At 26.7% G+C, this 24,383-nt stretch overlaps 1 protein-coding gene across 1 annotated transcript; it reads right to left on the bottom strand.

The window, feature by feature from the left end:
- Nucleotides 1-459: 459 nt before the first annotated feature.
- On the bottom strand, nt 460-23,678 carry LOC136075197 (uncharacterized). The gene is made up of 2 exons (XM_065787657.1): nt 23,477-23,678; nt 460-3,333 (listed from the first exon to the last, which is right to left on the bottom strand). Exons 1-2 carry the CDS (start codon nt 23,613-23,615, stop codon nt 530-532), a joined length of 2,943 nt encoding a protein of 980 aa, XP_065643729.1. The 5' UTR covers nt 23,616-23,678; the 3' UTR covers nt 460-529.
- Nucleotides 23,679-24,383: the final 705 nt, after the last annotated feature.

Genomic DNA, 24,383 nt, shown 5'->3' with positions numbered 1-24,383 from the left:
ATCATCTTCCAACGTCCTAATGCAGGAATTCACATATAATAATGCTCGTCACAATAACTTGTCGTCAGCATGCAAAATGTTTCCGCCAGTTAACCTATTTAAGAATAGAATTGACAAGTATTTTTTTTCTTCAGCTGCAAACAGTACATCTTTTACTGAAGATGAGCTGCACGTTTATTAATTAATTCGTACTTTAGCAGCTACAAATATTGGCTTTTTAGATACTATATGTCATAGATGTAAACTTTAATTAAATGAAAGCAATTTTTTTTCCCTTTTTCCCATTTTTGATATCAACTTACTTGCAATGAAACAACAATTGCTTTTTTTACTTAAAGTTTATATTTCACAAACCATAAATTTTTGTATAATTTGTTGGTTTTGTTTGTTCGTTTTTAAATTATTTGTCATTTTATATACGAGGACTTATTTAAATATGTTACTATTACTATTACTATATTTTATCAACAGATAAACTTTATATATATTAAAAATAATATAATGATCAAATAATTAAATAACTCGTTTGCTAATTTTCTAATTTATTCAAACAGATTGCGATATTACGTTTTGTTGTCATTGTAGATGGATGGTTGATACCTAAAATTTCAGTTTTTATTTTATCAACAGAATAATAAACTTCTAAGGCTTCGTTATGTTTTCCCATATTGTCCAAACAGAGTGCGATATTATGTTTTGTTATCATTGTAGACGGATGGTTGATACCTAAAATTTCAGTTTTTATTTTATCAACAAAATAATAAATTTCTAAAGCTTCATTATACTTTCCCATATTATTCAAACAGAGTGCAATATTATGTTTTGTTGTCAGCGTAGACGGATGGTTGATACCTAAAAATTCAATTTGTATTTTATCAATAGAATAATAAATTTCTAAAGCTTCGTTATATTGTCCCATTTTATTTAAAGAGCTTGCGATATTATGTTTTGTTATCATTGTAGATGGATGGTTGATGCCTAAAACTTTAGTTTGTATTTTATCAACAGAATAATAAATTTCTAAAGCTTTATTATATTTTCCCATATTGTCCAAACAGCTTGCAATATTATGTTTTGTTGTCATTGTAGACGGATGGTTGATACCTAAAATTTCAGTTTGTATTTTATCAACAGAATAATAAATTTCTAAAGCTTCGTTATATTTTCCCATTTTGTTCAAACAGAGTGCAATATTATGTCTTGTTGTCATTGTAGACGGATGATTGATACCTAAAATTTCAGTTTGTATTTTATCAACAGAATAATAAATTTCTAAAGCTTCCTTATATTTTCCCATTATGTTCAAACAGAGTGCGATATTATGTTTTGTTATCATTGTGGACGGATGGTTGATACCTAAAATTTTAGTTTGTATTTTATCAACAGAATAATAAATATCTAAAGCTTCGTTACGTTTCCCCATATTGTCCAAACAGAGTGCGATATTATGTTTTGTTGTCATTGTATCCGGATGGTTGATACCTAAAATTTCAGTTTGTATTTTATTAACAGAATTAAAAATTTCTAACGCTTCGTTATATTTTCCCATTTTATTTAAACAGCTTGCGATATTATGTTTTGTTATCATTGTAGATGGATGATTGATACCTAAAACTTCAGTTTCTATTATATCAACAGAATAATAAATTTCTAAAGCTTCGTTAAATTTTCCCATATTGTCCAAACAGAGTGCGATATTATGTTTTGTTGTCATTGTAGACGGATGGTTGATACCTAAAATTTTAGTTTGTATTTTATCAACAGAATTATAAATTTCTAAAGCTTCGTTATATTTTCCCATTTTGTTCAAACAGAGTGCGATATTATGTTTTGTTGTCATTGTAGACAAATGGTTGATACCTAAAATTTCAGTTTGTATTTTATCAACAGAATAATAAATTTCTAAAGCTTCCTTATATTTTCCCATTTTGTTTAAACAGAATGCGATATTATGTTTTGTTGTCATTGTAGACGGATCGTTGATACCTAAAATTTCAGTTTTTTTTTTATCAACAGAATAATAAATTTCTAAAGCTTCGTTATATTTTCCCTTATCTTGCAAACAGCTTGCGATATTATGTCTTGTATCAAGCGTGATTGTATTATTTTCACCATAAGTTTCTGTATTAAAACTTTGAACAGCTTTTAATATTTCAATTGCTTCTTCAAATAAACCTTTACATAATAATAATTTTTGAATAGAAGTCGTCATATGATGAAATGTTTCCGAAAATCTTAATCCGTTAGTGCGAAACATATAGATAAAATGAAAAACAAAATCATTTCCGTAATCTATGTGAACTTTTACATCTTTCAATTCAACGTTAAAATAATTTTCGATTAAATCAAGATATGTATTTGTGCTTGAATTTCTCTTTTGAAAGCATTTACATGTTAACTGTGTAAGTTCGTGCATTGTGTATATTTTATCATCAAAACAGTTTAGTAAAGAATAACTCATTAGTAATCCAATAGCTTCATCTATTAAAGATTCATCGTTTGTTTCAATTTGATTTGAGATTTGTGTTATAAACTGTTTACTGATGTTTTGACCGTCGCAATGAGATAAACAGTTTAATATTTTTAATAGAAAAGGTTTATTTTTCTTTAATTTTATTAAAACTAAGTTAATTGCTTTTATTGCAGACTTCGATTCTTCTTCGGTCGGAAAGTTATTATTGTCTAATATTTCTGCTGGTGTTGATCTATATCGATCTATGTATTTTTCTATCGAAATTTTATGTATATTTATATATTTTAGTGCCTGAGTAATTGCAAACGGATGATAACCAAGTTCTTTAATTAAGTTTCTTATGTTCTCGTCGCTGTTTTCTCTAGTATTATGTTTTACATACGCTAATGCTTCTTCAGAAGAAAAAATATCAACTAGCATTTTATTTACATTATTTGACCACGTTCTCCATTGGGAGGTAATCAACGTGAATGAATTTGGTTTTCTTGAAATGTACATTGATAAATTTTTAACACTTTCATCGTCGACATTGTCAAAAACATACAAAGTTTTTTCATTTTTATAATAGTTGTGAATTTTTTCAATAATCACTTTTATATTCAAATAATCTCCTTTCGAATCATGAACCTCGATACCTAATATTTGACATTGGTTTCTCATTGAAGTTTGTAATATCGCATATGCTGCGTCAATCCAAACAACGTTTTTATAGAAGTTATACGATATTTCACAATATTTTCTGGCGATATGTGTCTTTCCGACACCCGACATTCCATATAATACTAAAATTGACTCGTTTGCATTATGTGAAAAATAATCTTGAATTTCACAAAGTAGTTTCTTGCGTGAAAATAAATTCTCTAAAAAAGATTGAATAGGTAAAAATAGACCTACGGTTAGATGTATTATAAAAAGTTATAATTTCAATTAAAATAAATTTAATCTCATTTATTATGTAAAATGTATAAACTTCTTACTAATCTTTTCTCTTTTTTTTAAATGCGCATAATTATGAATTTTAAAAAAGTTTTTATATATATAAAATAATACTAGTTTTGAAAAATTTTTTGAATAAAGTTTTACTTTATACTATAGCAATTACATGCATTTTAAAAAGGTTTCGTAAACAACACCTTATGCAATGTACTTTGTGAACTTTACAACTTGAAAAATATCAAGTAATTATATTACTCAGAGAATACAATTAAAAATACAAATAAACTGAGTTTTTGAGTTCAAATTTCGGCCTAAAAAAAATATTTTTAATTAGTGTTTGTTCTACGAACCTAAAATGAATTCTAAAAACTGTAAAAAAAATTTTAAGTTAAAAACATAATTTTCAGTTTACTATGGTTATGAATGTAACTTTAATGGTTATGGCAAACGTTCCACTCCTATCAAAAAATCAAGATAACATCTTCGAGCTGACCTGGAAAATTAGCATAAGGGATTTGAAATGAGATATGGGGTTTGAAAGCCTATGACATCAGGATCATAAAAATGTAAACATTTATATAAAAACATCTTATCCAAAAAAATTTACTCAACAAATAATTTATTTACACTTAATTTAATATTATAAAGAAGGTAATAGCAGTAAAAAGTTTGGCGTTTCTACAAATAAATAATATTTTAATTCACTGTCTAGAACAAAAAATACATTTAAATATATGATTTTTTATTTAAGAGGGACTGTTTTCAAAGTCTTAAGGCAGTTTTACAAATGATTGCTGGTAAAATCAGCAACTGTTTTTAAAAGTTGAATTTCATATTCTGGATGTGAAATGAGACGTTTATACGTTATTCTGAAATTAGTAATACAAAGCTTCAGTTTTTTGCTCACTATTAATTCCTAATGAAGTGTTTTTTCTCATGACGAAATCCTTGGTATGAAAAAAACAGCATGAACTTATTGAGTCATACTTGCTGCAGAAAGTGCCAAGAAAAAATGCTAGAAAAGAAATTTTTTTAAATCAAAATCATGTTCCAAAACGATCCCAAAGCATGTCTTTACAACACCATTGAACTTTCGTAAGGCATCATTACGGGGGATAATGTAAAATGCTGCTTTTTCTTCAAATCCAAAACAAAGCAGTGTCATCTGATTTAAGAATGGGTTCATGAATGACGTTTACAAATTTTTTTGCACTCTTTACATCATTGCCAGCAGAAGCAAATGCTTAAAAAGAAGCTTTGAGAGAACCAAAAGTGTTCACCACATTTAACTTATAACTTTATTTCAGAAATCTTCAAAACTCCTGCACCACCATTTGTTCCATGTTTGATGATATGGTCAGAAAAAATCTTTTTATCCAAAAAACATAGTCAAGCAATTCATTAAAGTCTTTACAGTGGATGATTACTTTTTCCATTTTTGACCCTTTCTCTTCTACTGTTTGAAGATTTAAATAAGTAAAAAAAATTTCCAAGGTAGTTACATAATTCTAGAAATTTTGGATCGGTGTATAGTTCCGTGACTTTGATCTTTGAAACCTGGTTGAGAGTGGTTCTAAGTTTATTTAATTCAAATCAATACAGAAATATTCAACCTTGGCGGACATTCTTGTATTAATTTGAATTTGATTTGAATATGCTGACACTACTATAAAAAAAATTCTTTAGAATTGATCACTTCTGCTTTTCTTTTAATTTTTTAAAGGTTTTTAGAGGAGGGGAGGGGGGTTTATATTTAATCATTATTATAGCTCACTTATTTATATCGTTTTTTAGGATAAACCTATTTTCGTGCCTGCATATAGAAACCTATTTAACCCAACAAATGCAATCTCAAACCACAGGCAGAAACTCTGACAGAATATTTTATGAAACCAATACTGCTAACACTACATTGTATCAAAAAATGTTTGTTCAAAAATATTTATGTATACTTCGAGATGGTATCGAAAACCTATACCTTCGAAAGAAAATCGCTATTGGTACGTCTCCCACTTATCATTTTTTAATATAATAGAACAATACTCCAAATACATTATGAAGAAAACCTTGTAAAATGTATATATATATATATATATATATATATATATATATATATATATATATATATATATATATATATATACATATATATATATATATATATATATATATATATATATATATATATATATATATACATATATATATATATATATATATATATATATATATATACATATATATATATATATATATATATATATATATATATATATATATATATATATATATATATATATAGATATATATATATATATATATATATATGTATATATATATATATATATATACATATATATACGCATAAATACACTTACAAAAAGTATGTTTATACATGCGTATATTGTATGTTAACAATGAAATATATGGATTTAAACGAAGGACATAAGATTATGTAATCAGAACCTTATAAAGTATAAACAAGCAAAACAAAGACAATTATAATATATATTTAAAAAAAAAATTAAAAATAAATTTGTTATAATTATTTTTGCAATTGCTATGTGTATTTTTATAATAACTGTTTATATTATAACTATTTTTATTATTGTTTTTATCAATTATTAAAATTTTTATTGAAGTTATCGTATTATAATTGTAATTTTGCAACTTTTTTTTTTATTTGATGCAATTTTAATTTAATTATTATTTTATTATTATTTTTGATATATTAAATATTGATGTTATTAAATACTATTATAATGACTTTTTTTATTAAGGTGCTATTCCCCCTTAAAAGTTCAAAATTTTCAAAAAAAACAAAAAATCCTTATTTTTAACAACTTTTACCCATGTAGGATCATAAAAAATGTATTAAAAGTAGCATTTTAACCTATCTAAAATTGTGTATTTAAATGAACTACTTCGAAATAATATCCCAAGCAAACGTCATAGCAACGCATTTGAAAAACTATATACACGATACATATCACCTACTTTAACCCAAATAAGTGTTATTATAATTATGTAAGCTTGAACAACTTCTTTATGAATAATTGTAAAACTTTTATCAAGGTTGGTACATCAAGTAGGACAATTTGAGCTAGTTATTGTGTTATTTTACTTGCTTATTTTTATTAGTTAAAATGGGAAATGCGAAAGATTGTCGAGTAAAGTAACGTACACAAGCTCAATGTAAAAAGAAAAGATTTTTGGGAAATGTTTATCTGCTTATATTGATTGTTTAAATAAAATCTGTTAACATAATAAACTTTAATATGTGTTTCTGATAGTGTAAATATTGAGTTGCCATCAATGAATTTGAATGCTACACTTGTGTTTTGAAGCCTAATATCAAAAACTTACTTAAGTTTGTCCGTAAAATTGAAGACTTAAAAGATGCATTTGTTTTGAAACCTAGTATATCTAGCTATCGTATTATTGATGTTGCTGATTTAATTTCTGTTTTGAGTTCTTTTCTGTATCCAGAATGTGATAGTCCCAAACTCTCATTAGGCAGAAGAAATATGAAATAACATGATTTATCTTGTTATATCTTAAATTCTGAAAAAATATTGCAACTATCTTTGTCAATTTTGCACCCCTATCAATGATTACTATTAAAAAAGTATTTGATATTAATAAGCAAATAATTTATTGCATGCGATTATTAACTTATTGATATGCAGGCATAAAAAGGTTTTGTACAAATATGAATTTACCTAAACCTATCCCCAAAAAAATTTTAAAAAATTACTAAAAGTAATAGTAAACTGTAGCAGAACAAACTATGATAAATACTGCAAATAAATTGCAAAAAATATATACCATTGACTGATATTTGTGTACCTTGCGATGGTACATGGTACAAACAAGTACATTAATCGCTAAACGGAGTCTTTTCTACTGTTTGTGGCAAAGTGTTAGGTGTCAAGGCCTCCAAAAGTCTAATGTAACTGCATATGCACAATGGAGAACTTTCCATGTTTCTAAGTATACGTAGATACCAAGGTTAGTACAATTATAATGCTGATAAAAAAAATACAACAACATAAGCCAGGACCGTATACCAAAACAAGACCAGGTTTACCAATGGGCGTTATTATTAAATAAGATATATATTTAAAGAGAAGTGTCTTACAAGAATGTAAAGACTGTGAATTACAAGAATTCTTGCATGGTAAAACACAAAATGCTAATGAATCGTTTAATAGAATGATTTGGGGCCGTATACCAAAACGAACATTTGTCTCGCTTACCCAATTAGAAGCTAATGTATATGACCCTTACTTTATATAAAAGCTATGCAGCTTACTTTAATATTGGAGCCATGCTATGTAGCTTACTTTATATATATTTATAGCAATGCAGCTTACTTTAATATTGGAGCCAAAGATATTTTAATACGACTGGATGTAAAACAATGCTTTCATATGATTGCAGGATGCAAAGCATTAAATAATGAAATTATAAGTAATGTCGAAGTTAGAATGAACCCTGATAAAAAGTCAAGGCGACAAATATTAAGTGCTAAAAAGTTAAAAAAAATGACAAAATAATTAAAAAAGATGGTGACTTATATGTACCTCGTGGATTTTGAAGTTTTGATTTACTTTTTAAACCTATTTTATGAATAAAATCTTTCTGTATTTAAAATTTTTACTTTAATCGAGTTTTTCTCAGAATAGTAATTTGATATATTTGGAGAACCGCATGATATTTTTTTATGAAATTTTCAGGAAGTGTTTACCATATTACACTCTATGGTATGAATAGAATAGACTTTAATTAAGTTATATAAATGAAATTTTTTTTTAATAAAAAGATAAAAAATTTGACTTTGAACTTTGGTTGTCCTGCTGTATTGTTAACAAAAAGTTATGAGAAATCAGTTCCACTCATATCATAGCCCTGCCTTATGGCAACATTATGGTTCAATCTTGATTGCTAGAAATGTGCCTATTTCTTTGTTTTTGGCCAACATGAAGTCTCTTTTTGGTTATTTTATGGTTTTTTAGGGGTTACCGTGGCAACAGTATGAATTTTCAAAACAAAACTTATGCATTATTTTAAATTTACTATAAGCATGTTACCAATAATCATTTTTTGAAAAAATACTAAGATTTCAAATCAGAGGGGGTACCCTATTAATGCTCTTACTTTTTTTTTTTATTATGGTTATTAATATATAATTAATAATACTATCATTATTTATTAGTGAATTATTTTATTTTAATTTGCTCTTTAATGTTTTTATTTTAGTTTTCTTTGCTCATCTTTTTTATTATTATTATAATTTTTTTAATTTATATTTTAATTCTTTGTATGTTTTATTGAACACTTTTTTTTTTAAGTGTCACTGCATTGACTGGATTGTAAACATTTAATTAAGATCTTACTTTAATTATATAAGCTCATAGTTCATTCTTGTAAATTTTCATGTTTTATAGTAAAATAAATAGATAAAAAAAAGTTTGAAAATTTATAAACTTTAGATCAAATCCGCAAAAAAACTTTCTTGATTTACGTTAATGACTTGAATAAAGCCTCAAATCTACTTAGTATTATGTTTGCGGACAACGCAAACTTATTTTTTTCTAATAAAGAATTTTAAAATTTTTTCTACAAAGAATGACGAGCTTTAAAACATTTCTACCTGGTTCAAATGTAATCAGTTAACTATAAAAACTAATAAAACAAAACTATGCTACTTTTATTCACCTGAAAAAAGCGTTATATACCCATAAATATGCCTGCAACCTTTATTGAACGAATTGAGATTAAAAGAGTAAACTTAAATAGAGATTAAAGAAAAATAATTTTTTAACTGCGTTACAAAGTTATTAAGAGTTTTCCCGGATGAACTTATTAAAGGGAAACATCGCATTGGTTACATCAAATAAATGAGATTACTTAATACACCTCAATAAAATGTATTTAACACAGCCGACGATACCGAGGAAGAAGGAGGGAAACCCGGTTTTTTCTCTGAAAGACCTTATTTTATTTGTTATATTTGTTTTTTAAAAATTCTAAATATGAAAGACTTTTATAACGAATCCGTGTCTTCGGCCCTGTTCAATAAATTTTTTTTTTCAAAACATCGTTTTAAATGAATTTGCCATTCAATATTACAGCTAATATTAAAGATGAAAAAATACCGTATTAAATACTGATACAATATTACTGCATGGAAGATAACTGCAGTCGAGGATTAAGTACAACATTTTTTGTGATTTAATATCAGGAAAACATCTCAAGATGAAAATTTTAGACTTCATAGTTTCAAACAGAGTATTTGAGTTGGAGTGATCAAGCACGGTTAGTAGCACGGATAATGCCAACCTAGCTGACCTAAAAACGCCGATTATATGCAGTGATAATAGCATATGGCCACACCAAACTCTGGATAAAATTTAAGTTGGATTAGTTTACTGGTTGACAATTTATGGCAGTATGAGTTTATATTTTGTTAGATTTTAGCTAGACCTCAAAACGCTACCTATTACTGTGATATTCGATCACAAGTTTCAAAGTAAAGTTTTTTTACTAAAGAAACCCTGGGGAAGATCCTTTGTGAAGGGTAGCTGGCTATTTGAAAACTTCTATCCAAGCACTTTTAAGTATTTTGAAATGATGATTGACAACTTGTGTAAGGAGATGGAGTTCCATTGTTGGGATTATTTTTAAAATTACTTAGCACAAGCAAGAATCCTGCCAAATTGCTAAAAAGACTCGAGGCTAGATTTGAGTGAGCCCAGTGTTTGCAAGCTTCAAAATTTGGCAAGACACTTGGATTTGACGTCACACCATGTACAAGGGTGAATACTTAAATGGGTTTGAAGACCACAAAGTATATTTTCAACTTTTATATCGGAAGCCACAATTAGTTTACCTCCCTTTGTGCCAACCAGTGACCAGATTTTTTCATTGTTGGAGTAAGTTTCTGGCAAATTATCTGATGCCGCAACAAAAATTTGTCTTTTAACACCAGTCTCTTATATAGTCCTTTGAGTGAGAGGTTGTTTTTGAGGCGGTAAGCTGAAATCAATCCTTAACTCAATATTAACAACACTAGTACAAAACTTGAGAAAACCTTCACCACCATCAATTCAGTGTTTACTAAAAAATCTAACATTAATTTTGCTAGATTGATTAACATGATTCACAAAACTTAGTAATTCATTGCAGTGAGCAACAACTAGATCTGTGCCAGATACTCCTTTTCCGTCGGTATTTTTTAAGACACTGCAGGATAAAAAATCATTCAATTAATTGAGAGTTTCTTACAAAACTTGGCTCTACCATCTTGCTGCTTGATGTTTGATTTACAGTTCTGATCAGTTTCTTTAATCAATTGTTTGATAGTCCTCTATTTAACTGTACGCTGACAAGAGCTAGAGAGGTCAATTTTGGCGCACTTTATAGTGGCTTGGCACTACTTCGACCTGAAACCAAAGCAAACATACTTTATCTTAATTTTTAGATTTGTTCAGCAATTTGCGTAAGGCTTTTAAATTTTTTTTTTTTTTTCAAGTGATTTGAAACTTGTAAAACATATTCTTTCGAAACCCAATTTTTCTCTTTTTTAAAGGTTTTGATTGAAAATATATGTAAACATTATTTAAGTATAATTATTTACCTGAGGCATTTGTAATTGGAGGCCCGCCAGATACTTTAGTTGAATAGTTCTTTCAGGAGATATTTCTTTATTGAACAAACGGTCGAGATGCAGTTTATTTAGCTGCGTCGGCGTCTTTTGCTGCTAAAAATTGAATTGGTGGGGCAAACCTTTTCCGTAATTGCAGAGCCTGGTGCTGCAACGTGCATTTGGAAAACAGTAATTTGTCTTAAACAAGTTTTCAGTCAAAGGAAGCACATAAGTTATAGATTATTATCATCTATCTTTGCTTTATTTGGCATTGTTGGATTTCACTAAATCCTACTATACTAAATCAACTTATCCTTTTACTAAATTTACAAAATTTATTTGAATTTATAATGGATAAAAACGTACAAATATTATTAATTATACGCAATTAAAATCAAGGAAAAAATTACTTTAATTACAAGTAAATATTTCTTACATAATTCATTCCATTAAAATAAATAGTTATTAAAATAAATGATTTGTCATACTTTTTGACAAATAAAATCTTATCTAAATAGATGAGATTTTATTAGATGATACAATCTTACAAAAAATTTTTACTGCTCCTCAAAGAACTATATTCTCATTTATATGATTTTTCTCTGACTGGCTCTTTAACCTTTTTATTTCTTTCAATTTTTTTGTTATCTTATCTAAAATTTTTTTCATGAAGGTATCTTTATTTCAACATTTTTGATGTTTTTAAGCATTTTGGCAGTAGTTTATATCTTAAATGATGATATTTTCACAAAATGCATAACCCAAGTTAAACGACGCTTTAAATAACTAACTACTATTTTAGTCAATAAAATAGAAATGTTACTTGTAGTAATAAAACAAATATATAGCAAAAACTATTGATATCACATAGTAAAACACTCAGGTAACCATTATTTTCAAAATAGTGTCGTTATATCACAGTAATCGATAACGTTTTGACGTATTAGTAACGATATTCCAAATTACCCGCAGTATTGACGAAATTTTTAAGAAATCTCAATTTTTGTAAGGAGTTTTATTTGACTTATCGAAAGCCTTTGAATAAATTGATCACAAAAATCTATTTAAAAAAATAGAGTACTATGGAATCAAAGGAAACGTTTTAATGCTACTTAAAAGTTTTTAACCATTATAAACAGTTCTTTGATATTAATTTAATTGCTTCTTCCGATTTATTAAATTTAACTTGTGGAGTCCCTCAGGGTTCTATATTAGGACCCCTTCTCTTTCTTATTTACAATAATGATCTCCCTTAAGCCACTAATTTGATGACTATCATGTTTTCTGACGATAATAATCTCTTTTTATCTCATAAACGCATAACAAAATTGTTTCAAAATATGAACATTGAGTTGACAAAAATGAGTGACTGGTTTAAAATTAATAAATTATCACTTAATATTTACGATATGAAATAGACACGTTTGCATCCAACTTCTAAAAAGAAATTACTGCCTAACGAAATGCCGTTTTTTTTACAGACAAAATGCAAATAAACTTTAGCTGGAAATATCGCATTGAATTTTTGTGAAACAAAGTTGCTAAACGTATAGGAATAATGTATAAAGCAATAAATACTTTAAAAAAACAAACTTTACTACAACTATATTTCCTCTTTATCTATTGCCATACAAATTATCCAAACATCTCCTGGGGTAATATTAATAAGTCTAAATTATTACCACTTTATCGTCAGCAGAAGCATGTTGCTCGGGTAATCAATTTTAAAGATAGATTTGCTTATGCCAAGGCTCTCTTATTTGAAATGAACATTCTCAATATTTATCAGCTGAAATTTTTTAACACACTTTGTTTTATGTACAAATGTAAAACTAACGCATCTCCTATTTCTTTTCATAATCTATATATCCTAAAAAAAAAAAAGTAAATACAACTTTAAAGATGATAATTTAATTCAGCAACCTTTTTCTTTTTTTGGAAATTCAAGTATTTGATTTCGAAGAGCTTTTCTTTGAAACAGAATAGTTTTAAAAAACTTTGATCTTTTCTTCGAATTAAGTTACCCTTTATTCAAAAAATAAAGAAATAAAGAAATCATTTTATTATCGAAGACACATTTTTTTTATTTTTAACACTTTTTTGTCTAATGATTTCTTAATACATACATTTTATAACATGTGTATGTTGGATTCTAATCTTAAGTTTTTATAAAAATAGTATTTTAGAAAGTATTTTAAGGTAAACAAATTTTTTTTATATATACTGACGAGATTTATTCTTGATATTTTCCTGGTATTATGTTTTTCTAGATATTTTGTTATTTCTTGATATTTTTCTTTGATATTTGTTCTATATTTTTTCATTGCACATTATGTATGCATTATTTTTAAAACGTATATCATGCTAAACAATTACTGTTACTTTATTACGATTTTTTATGAATTTAAAGTTGTTGAAAAAAAAAAAGTAAGAAAAGAAAAAATTAATAAATAACAATAAAATAGTAAAAATATATAAAAATATATAAAAATATACAAAAATATATAAAAATATAAGAAATAAAAAAACTAAAATAAAAATATACAAAAATTTACCTGTTTGTACATTTTACAAAGTCGAAAGCCGTAGGGCGGACAAAAAGAACTTTTATGACACACGAAGATTTATTTATTGATGAATTAAAATGTACAATAACAATAATGAATTAAAAATGGATGAAAGAAATATTGCATAGTCTTTAAACGGAACGTTAAGTTCTATTCTGACAGACACTTTTAAAACACTGAGAAAAAAAAATTAAAGGGGCAAAAATTGCAATAACGTTATTGAAAAAGCCTATTTATCTATAATTTCAAAATATATATATATATATATATATATACAAATATATATATATATATATATATATATATATATATATATATATATATATATTTGTATATATATTAGGGTGGTTCAAAAAACACCTTTTTTTAAAATAGTCTGCTCCACTTAACTAAATGTGTTCTATATATATTTGTTTAAATTTGTTTTGTCATTTTTATTATAAGTTATTTACAAAATATTTTGAGTTAAGACATGACCGGAGCAGGCAGAAGACAAAAGTCGTATCATCTAGCCCCGTTGTATCGTTTACACTATCATAAATCTGTCATTAAATTTTACAATATCAACAAAATAGTATAAATACTTTTAAATAAACATTTTACATTTTTTTATACATAAAAAAAAAAATATTTTTACATACATAAAAATATACATGTATAAAAAAAAAGAAATAAATACAATTTTAGATAAATAAGCAAAAAAAAAAATGTTTTGCTTTTAAGCAAACGAAAGAAAAGTTAAGAATTAAAAAAGTAGATAATAAAAATAAAATAGAATTTGAGATATGTCATAATCAAGTAACTGTTTTTTTAAAATAACTTTAAAAGTTTGAAGTGAAATTATAGTTTTACTTTCAATTGGAAGGATTTAGTTCCATTAATGTGGCCCTCGGCATGTTTTTGAGAAACTAAACTGCTTTAATAAGGTTTTTGGTACCTGATAGTTATGCAATGAATGTTTTGTTTGATATTTATGATTTATAATAACAAAAAGGTCGTTAAAAATATTTGGCAGCATACGATACTTAAATCTAAACATGAATAAAAGAATAATGTAAATATTTAACTGATAAGCACTGCAAGCTTTCTAAGCAGTTGATTGGCACTGGTGTATTTATTAGCATTTAATATAAGGCGGCTTGCATGTTTTTTATTTAAGATACGCTTTAATTTTGTTGGATAAGTACTGACCACGCAATATTGCAATAACTAATATAACTATGAATAAATGAAAAGTAAATGTTTTAATCAGTTTTTATCCAACATATGTCTTGTCTTGTACATAATTTCAATACTCTTTGAAATTTTATTTTCTATTAAATTAATGTGGTCTTTCCAACCTATTTGTTCGTCAAGTAAAACGCGTAAAAATTTAATGCAGTTTGTCAGTTGTAATTTAGTTTTTTCTATTGAATTATTTGGGAGTTTTAGGGGCAAAGTTTTAGATTTGGAGGATTTAGAAAAAAGAAGATATTTACTTTTAGTTATATGTAGAGATAGTTTGTTGGCTTTCAATCATTCATTGAGATTGTCAAGCTCACGATTCATAGTGATAAAGATTGACTCTATGTTTGAGTGGGTATAAAAAACCTGAGTGTCGTCAACAAAAAGATTGAAATTTAATACACTAGAAGATAAGTAAATATCGTTTATATAGATAATAAATAATAAAGGGCCTAGAATAGATCCCTGTGGAACTCTGCAATAAATGTTTTCTAGTTTAGTACAGGTTTTGTACTAAACTAGAAAACGTTTTAGAAAAACATTGAAGTATTGAGATCTATAATTAGATAATTTAGAAATATCACCGTCTTTAAAAATTGGTCCTACTCTTGCTAGTTTTAAAAGGTCAGGAAAAATTCCATTTTTAATGAAAGATTAAAAATAATTAGCAAGGGGTTTTCAATAATAACAAAAACATCTTTAATAACCCTTGGGCTTATGTCATCAAGACCTGAGATTTTGTTTAATTTTAACATATTAAAAGCAAAACGAAGTTCATCAGGAAATACTTCAAGCTCATCCATCACACACTCCTCTTGTTTAATATACGATTTAAAATTTTTATTTCCGGGAGTTATTTTATTTACTAGGTTTTGACCGACGTTTATAAATAAATTATTAAAACTCTCTGCAATAACTTTTCGCTCATTAATTACTGTTTTTTCATCTTCAGTGTATACTTATTTTGGTAAAGTATTACCATGATCTTGTTTATTTTGTCCTATCACTGCCTTTATTATATTCCAAGTTTTTTTGTTATTACCAATATTATTTTGTAGTGATTTTGAGAAATAATTTTTTTTAGCTTTTCTTTTCAGGTTTTTAAACAGGTTTTTGTAAATTTTATATCTTTTTTTCGTTTTGATAAGTTTTATTTTTTAAGAATTTTTCATAAAGTCTTTGTTTTTTCTTTGAAGATTTAATAAGCCCTTTTGTAATTCAGGGACTTTGCAGGCTTTTAAGCTTAATTTTTATTTCCTTCATCGGAAACGCTTTATTGTAAGCATTAATGAACTCATTGTAAAAAAAATCACAAGCTATATTAGCATCTTTGCAATTATTGAGTTGTTTCCAGTTTACTTTGAGTAAATAATTTCTAAACGCCTCAATATTAATATCATTAATCTGCCTTTTTACTTCCCTTTGTACGTTGCTTTTTTTTTCCTTTTTTAAAAAAGCGCGAAATGAAAAAGATTGGAAAGTGGTCGCTTATATCGCTTTTTATGATTCCGCTAATATAATATAATACAAAAACACTAGGTTTAAAATTTTTTTGAATAAAAAATATTTTTAGGGATGCCTAAAGACCCTTAAAAATTTGACAGGTCCCTAATATTTTGAAAAAAAAGTTTTTTCTAAAGTATGTCAACATGGTACTCAAAAGAAGCGAAATTATAAAAACTTTAAAAATAATAATCAGTTTACATAAAAAATATTTTTTTCAGATATAATAGCCTAAAAACTATTGCTTTTAAGATGAAAATAAAAACATCAATATTTTTAAGTTTTCTTAAAATAATTTTTTTAAGAATTTTTTTAATGTAAATTGATTATCATTTTTGAAGTTTTTATATAGTTTTGCTTCTTATGAGTACCAGGTTGACATACTTTAGAAAAAACTTTTTTTTTCAAAATATTAGGGACCTGTCAAATTTTCAAGGGTCTTTAGGCACCCCTTAAAATGTTTTTTATTAAAAAAAATTTTATACCTAGTGTTTTTGTATTATAAAAAAGACATTCAGTTAAGTGGAACAGATTATTTAAAAAAAAATTGTTTTTTGAACCATCCTAATATATATATATATATATATATATATATATATATATATATATATATATATATATATATATATATATATATATATATATATATATATATATATATATATATATATATATATATATAAATAAATTGATTTTAATAAAAAAGGCAGCATGTAACTATTTTTTAAAATATATTTTAGATATAATAATATATTTACAATATTTCGTTGACCTATTGTGGTCAGCGTCATCAGGTAATGAAAAAAGCGTTATAAAACAACATAAAACCAACCGTTTAAAAAAGAAGACATTAAAAAGCATAAAGTATAAAAACCAATAAAATAATATAATTGTGACGTCAGTTAATTTTTTGTCAAAATTGGTCCCCAAGTTTTTGTTTTCACACTATCCCCGTCATCTCTATTTAGAACAGTTTGCCCAGTACCTATCTCGTGTCGAATTTTTGCTTTATTTATCTCCAGGGATTCTCTAACTTTTCTTATCCTGTATTCTGGAATGACTACCAAGGTTTTAGGACTCAGCCAATCAAAAGTACCACGGTATGTTCTAGAATGTTCCGTGGCTCCTGAACTCGACCATTTTTGATTTTTACAGGCTCTTTGGTGTTCCGCACTTCTTGAAATGATTTTATTTTTGGTGTCACCAATATATATACTTCCGCATGAGCATTTAAGCTCGTAAACACCCGGATTCAAGTTCGGTGGTAGTTTTGTTTTGTTGTTGCATAGTATGTTATTTAAATTGGGAGGTGAAGTAAATATAACTCTGATGTTTTGTTTTTTAGAGAATCCCTGGAGATAAATAAAGCAAAAATTCGACACGAGATAGGTATTGGGCAAACTGCTCTAAATAGAGATGACGGTGATAGTGTGAAAACAAAAACTTGGGGACCAATTTTGACAAAAGTTCAACTGACGTCACTATTATATTATTTGATTGGTTTTTATATTTTATGCTTTTTAATGTCTTCTTTTTTAAAAGGTTGGTTTTATGTTGTTTTATAGCGTTTTTTTCATTACCTGATGACGCTGACCACAATAGGTCAACAAAATATTGTAAATATATTATTATATCTAAAATATATTTAAAAAAATAGTTATACGATGCCTTTTTCATTAAAATCAATTTATTTATATACATATCGTATAACAAGATATGACTTTTAAAGATATATATATATATATATATATATATATATATATATATATATATATATATATATATATATATATATATATATATATATATATATATATATATATATATATATACAGTGGTGGTATAAAGCCTTTGCCACACTGTTGGATTTTACACAACTTGTACTTAGGTTGCCTTGGTATATTACTTTTTAAAGCTTTTCCTTCGGGAATTGATCTAAATCTCTAATTGGACATCTCCCGCGTTATTAGCAACGGTTTTCATATAGTTTAACTTGTTAATTTAGTTGCTATTGTTGGTTGATTGAGACACCTGCCACTATCTTCAATACAATCTGTATTATACTGGTAAGTAAAATATAGTTTTCGGATGTTTTTGCGCATATTTGTTGAAATTTGTGGCTGCTGTATACCACATATTATCACTCTATAACTTTTACTACAATTTTGATTGGTTTAAAACCATAATAATTATCAATTGATTACTAATTATAATTAGTAGTTATAATTAGTCTAATTAACTGCAATAACACATATATCATTATTTCACACCAAATCTCTAATTTATTTCTTATTCTTGTCAACTAAACTTAACGTGAACAATGATTTTCTACATAACTTTATGAGTTATTAAAAAAAAAAGTGCTTTTTTGTATAGGATTGTTATCGATATGGCCATCCCATTATCTCTTGAACGACGCCTGCAAATAGTGGTAATGGCAAAACAAGGAACTTCCTACAGGGACATTGCTAAATCATTAAAGGTTACACTCTAAAAACAATCCGTTAGAAAAAGCAACGGATTTCTTTTTTCCGATAAATTAACGAAGTAATTCGTAACCAAAAATCACAAAATTAACGGAGTAAAATAAACTATTAACGGATTCTTCGAAATTTCGTTAATTCAACGGATTAAATATTCAAATCCGTTGAAAAACAACTGAAGTTTTTGTTAAAAAGGGTTTCTATAAGAAATTATGAAGTGCATTCTCTGTAGATTATTTTTTTAAGTCTTGTTTGTTTGATTTATATTTGTCAAGTTCTTTATTTATAAATGATAAATTTTTAAAGGGCGATCTTCTTAAACCATATTTAAATTGTAGATAAAGGTTTGTTGCAGTAAGTTTAATTTGCCATTTTTTAAATAGCTTCACATTTCGACTAAATGTGAAGCTATTTTAAAAAAGCACAATTTTAATTGTGTTTATCCATTATCTTTTTTTACTAAATTTTAGTAGAGAAAGCAAATGGATAAACGCAGTTTAAATTATACTCTGTTATTTGTAATTTCGAAGGTTGTTAAACTTATTTTAAATTTTCTATATTAAGCATTGAATATATTTTTAATTTTTTAATATGATAAACTAAAGGGTTAGTTGAACAATTATTTCTATAATTAAGACTATATGACTTGTATATATCCTTGTGTAATTCTCTATTTTAAACGTGACATGTAGTAATTTACGGTATAAATTTAAATCAGTTATAAAATTAAAAATGTTAACATTTCTTTTGATGTCATCAAAAGACCCATCAATGATGGGTATCATTATTTAGGTTAGTTGCAGCTATGTTTACATAGAGCTAGTTTATATGATTTTATAATTTGCAATTTTAGACATGTGGTATGCAAAATTACACTGTAAGTTTCATCAGTTGTAAAATGTTTACTTGCATTTTTTTTATGGGTGTTTATTTAGGCTAGTTATAGCAAAGTTTATAAAGGGATTGTTTTAATTTTTATATTTAAGTTTGTATATGCTTTTATGATTTGCTATTTTAGACATGTGTTATGCTATATCACACTGTAAGTTTAAATTAGTTGTAAAACTATTATTTTTTTTTTACTTGCAATTTTTTTATATTAGTTGCAACTAAGTTCATATATTGTTTGTTTATTTTTGTATAGAACTTGCTACTTTATACATGGTTCATTCAGGCATGAGGTATAATTATTTAAACTAGTTGCAGCTAAGTTTACATATAATTTGTTTATATGCTTTTATGATTGACTATTTTAAGCATGCGACATGCAATATCACACTGTAAGTTTCATCAGTTGTAAAATGTTTACTTGCATTTTTTTTATGAGTATTTATTTAGGCTAGTTACAGCAAAGTTTATATGAGCCCCTGAGATGCATAGTGGTATAAGTCACTCATATCTAGTTTTGAAAAGTCTGACTAATATCACTATGGCTGTGAACAAAAACAACTGTTTAGTGAGGAGCATAACAAAAAACAGTTCCAGCATCATTATCAATATCATTAGAGATATACTACTTTGCCATGTAATAGAATAAACAAAATGCTAGCAATTAATGGAAATAACTCAAAATATTGAAAAAAGTGACTTATACCACCATGCATCTTATGGGCTCATATATGGGTTGTTATAATTTATATATTTAAGTTTGTATATGCTTTTATAATTTGCTATTTTAGTCACAGGTCATGCTGTATCACACGGTAAGTTTAAATTAGTTGTAAATCTATTTTTATTTTTTTTTACTTGCAATTTTTTTATGTCAGTTGCAACTAAGTTTATATATTGCTTGTTTATATTTGTATTAAACTTGCTACTTTAGACATGGTTCATTCAGGCACAAGGTATCAAATTTAAATATTTACTTGCATTTATTTTAATGGGTATATTTGTTTAAACTAGTTGCAGCTAAGTTTAGATATAATTTGTTTATATGCTTTTATAATTTTAGGCACGTGACATGCAATATCACACTGTAAGTTTGATCAGTTGTAAAATGTTTACTTGCATTTTTTTCTATGGGTGTTTATTTAGGCTAGTTACAGCAAAGATTATATATGGATTGTTATAATTTGTATATTTAAGTTTGTATATGCTTTTATAATTTGCTATTTTAGATACGTGTCATGCTCTATCACACAGTAAGTTTAAATTAGTTGAAAAACTTTTTTTTTTTATTGCAATTTTTTTATGTTAGTTACAAATAAGTTTATATATTGCTTGTTTATATTTGTATAGAACTTGCTACTTACTACTAGACATGTGGTATTCAGGCATGAGGTATCAAGTTTAAATTCTAATATTAATACTTTTAACGTGTTTATTATTATTAAATAAAATTTAGTTTAATACATTGAAATGTAGAACTAATAAAATTACATAATTTTTATTTGCAATTTAGAAATAAAAAGTTAGCAACAAATGTTTCTTTCAGGGTTATTAGTAAAAATTTACCAATTTGTGTTATGGTATATCATTTATATTCAATATTTTCTTTATTGTATTTTAAGGTTTGTTTATCTTTAAATAACCGACAACTGGTTGCTGGAATTGAAATGTGCACACACATGTGCACACAACAGTATTAAAAATTGAAATCTAGAATAGTAACAATTGTATACATGTCTGTGTTTTTTATATAAATGTTTTTTGACCTTGAAAATAATAACTGTATTATTAAAATATATATTAAGAAACTTTTTATAATTTTAAATTTTTTAATTTTTGTTGTAATAGAAAGTTTCTATATTGAATTATATTATTATAAATATTTAATTAGTTTTCAATTAAAAAGTTAAAACGTTTTTAAAGCTTGCTAAAACATCTCTCCCGATCAAGTTAGTTAGTATAAGTAGTACTGCTTGTATCAGATGTTGAATATCATAATAAAATAATCTATATACTAAAAATAAGGACTATTTTGTAATGAATTCTCATTTTTATCTGGCTTAATTCCTTTCTAATTCTAATGAAGGGAATAATAAACTATTCAATTCAATGACGTAGTAAATTCTTTATTTTACCAAAACAGCAAAAGCCGCCCAGCGTAATAATTCCTTTATTTTAACGAATTGTTTGTTGCACGAACGGAATAAATCCGTAATTTCAACGGATTTATATCGACGAACTTCAATCCGTTAAAATTTTAATCCGTTAACATAACGGAAAACCCGTTGGTGCAATAGCGACAGATGCAGTTCGTTGTATATAACGGATTTTTTCTTAGAGTGTAGCTTGATGACTGTTGCCTACACCATCAAAAGAGAGAGAGAGACTGGGACAGTAAAAGACAAAATGCGTTCTGGCAGACCACGCAATACCCCCATTCGGGAAGATCGGCTTTTGGTTCGGGTAAGTCTGGCTAATCGCATCGACACGGCATCTGATCTAGCCAGTTACAAGGGGAAAACGCACAGCATCAATCTGGCAGCAAGAACCGTAAGGAAACGCCTTCAGCAAGCTGGGTTGAATGGCAGAATTGCTTTCAAAAAGCCATTATTGCACCCAGACAATATTGCGAAGCGACGAGCATTTGCAAGACAACACAAGAACTGGACTGTTGAACAGTGGAATAAAGTGTTGTGGAGTAATGAGAGTTGTTTTACTGTATTCTGTGCAGCAAAATGAGTGTATGTTAGAAGGAAAGTTGGTGAGAGATTTAGTTCTCAATGTGTTGCACCAGCAGTGAAACATGGTGTAGGTTCTCTTATGATTTGGGGTTGCATGTCGGGATTTGGTGTTGGCCGGCTGTATCGTTATACAGACACTGTTAACCAAGACAAGTACATAGAAATACTCAAAACACAAGTTAAAACATCTGCCACCAAGCTTTTTGGTAGGAATAAGACGTTTGTTTTCCAACAAGACAATGCTCCCTGCCACAAAGCCCAAAAAGTTACTGAATACTTTCGAACCGCACGCATCAATGTGATTGAATGGCCACCACAAAGTCCCGACTTGAAGCCCATTGAAAATTTGTGGGAGGAACAGTTCAGAATGGTGCAGAAAAGCAAGCAAAAAGCAATTTGGATGAATTGTGGCAACAGTTGTAGTCTGTTTGGCATGCAATCCCAATTTCCACAGTCCAAAAGCTGGTACAGCCAATGCCTAGGCGCATACAGGCAGTCATTGACGCGCGTAGTGGACACACAAAGTATTAACATTTTTTTATATTTGTGTTGTATTTTTACAAGTGCTATGCATTTATATCATTTGAGTCATGTTTGGTGCTGTTTGGTGGTGCTTTAACTTTTGCATAATAAAAATAAATGACTTTTATTTTGTTTTTCCTGAGTGTGGGAAAGACTTTATGCCGCTAATGTATATATATATATATATATATATATATATATATATATATATATATATATATATATATATATATATATATATATATATATATATATATATATATATATATATATATATATATATATATATATATATGTATATATATATATATATATATATCTTAATGGCTGAAATTGTATATATTTTATAACTAATTTTTAAATAAATTTTAAAAATTTATTATTTAAGAATGTTTTGTTAAAAATAATGTTGTGTTAAAAAAAAATTATACATATATATAATACAAAAACAACTGTTATTATTATAAATATTAATAAAAAAAAACTACCTATTTTTTTTATCATACTTTTCTGTTCTGTCATCGCCAATTTGTAGAACTGCTTTTTGTCGATGTAAGGAAGGCGTGAAATTTTTAAACCAGCTTTCAAGTCAATAAAATTCAAATCGATTAAAATGGTAAATTTCATATTAATAAAATGGTAAATTTCAAATCAATAAAATGTTAATTTATTCGCTAAAATCAAAAGGTTTATTTTACATGAATAAAGCGCGGATCAAAATTGTGATTGAGTATTAAATAAGAATAATAATACTTTGTGAATGGGTGTTAATATTAACAATGTATTCATCAAGCGTAATGAAGTGTTTGTTCAGTGTAAGTTAGGGGTTGTCCATAAATTACGTCATGCTCTATGGGGGAAGGGAGACGAGGAGTTAGTGGTTTTGTGACAACTCATACGGAACTTGTTATTAAAAAGTTACAATGTCGTAAGAAAGTTGGGGGGAAGAAGGGATCTGAAAGTGTTAAAAATTCCGTCACGTAATTTGTAGAAAACCCCTTACTTGTAAAAGAACTCTAAAGGATAGTATTTTAAAGTAGACATTTTCTCATAAAGTAGATGTTTTAAAGTAGATGTTCTCTCATCATAATTATTCAAAGTAGATGTTCTCTCATCATAGTTATTCAAAGTAGATATTTTTTAAAACTTAATATTTGGATGAGTAGCTTAGCACGATTTTAAATAAATAAGCAAGACTTTTATTTTATATTTTTAGCTGTAATGAACAAAAAAAAAGTTAAACTCCATATTATCTTTATATAAAGTTGTTTTTTTCAACAACAAAAATAATATTAAAGTTTCTGATATTTAAAAAAAAAAAAAATTTGCCTTTTCGTTGCGTGCAGAATAATAAAAACAAATTTACAACAGTAAAGAAGTTTTATAATAAATGCA

Source organism: Hydra vulgaris, chromosome 01 (genome assembly GCF_038396675.1).
Source record: "Hydra vulgaris chromosome 01, alternate assembly HydraT2T_AEP".
Lineage (NCBI taxonomy): Eukaryota > Metazoa > Cnidaria > Hydrozoa > Anthoathecata > Hydridae > Hydra > Hydra vulgaris.
This window is presented reverse-complemented; position numbering and strand designations above follow the sequence as displayed.

Excerpts from the sequence above, each read along its gene's own strand:
- LOC136075197 (XM_065787657.1), bottom strand. The coding sequence starts at position 23,615 with ATGAAATTTACCATTTTAATCGATTTGAATTTTATTGACTTGAAAGCT. Across the intron at positions 3,334-23,476 it reads AAGTATGATAAAAAAAATAG|AGAATTTATTTTCACGCAAG; the intron begins GTAGTTTTTTTT and ends AATCTTTTTTAG.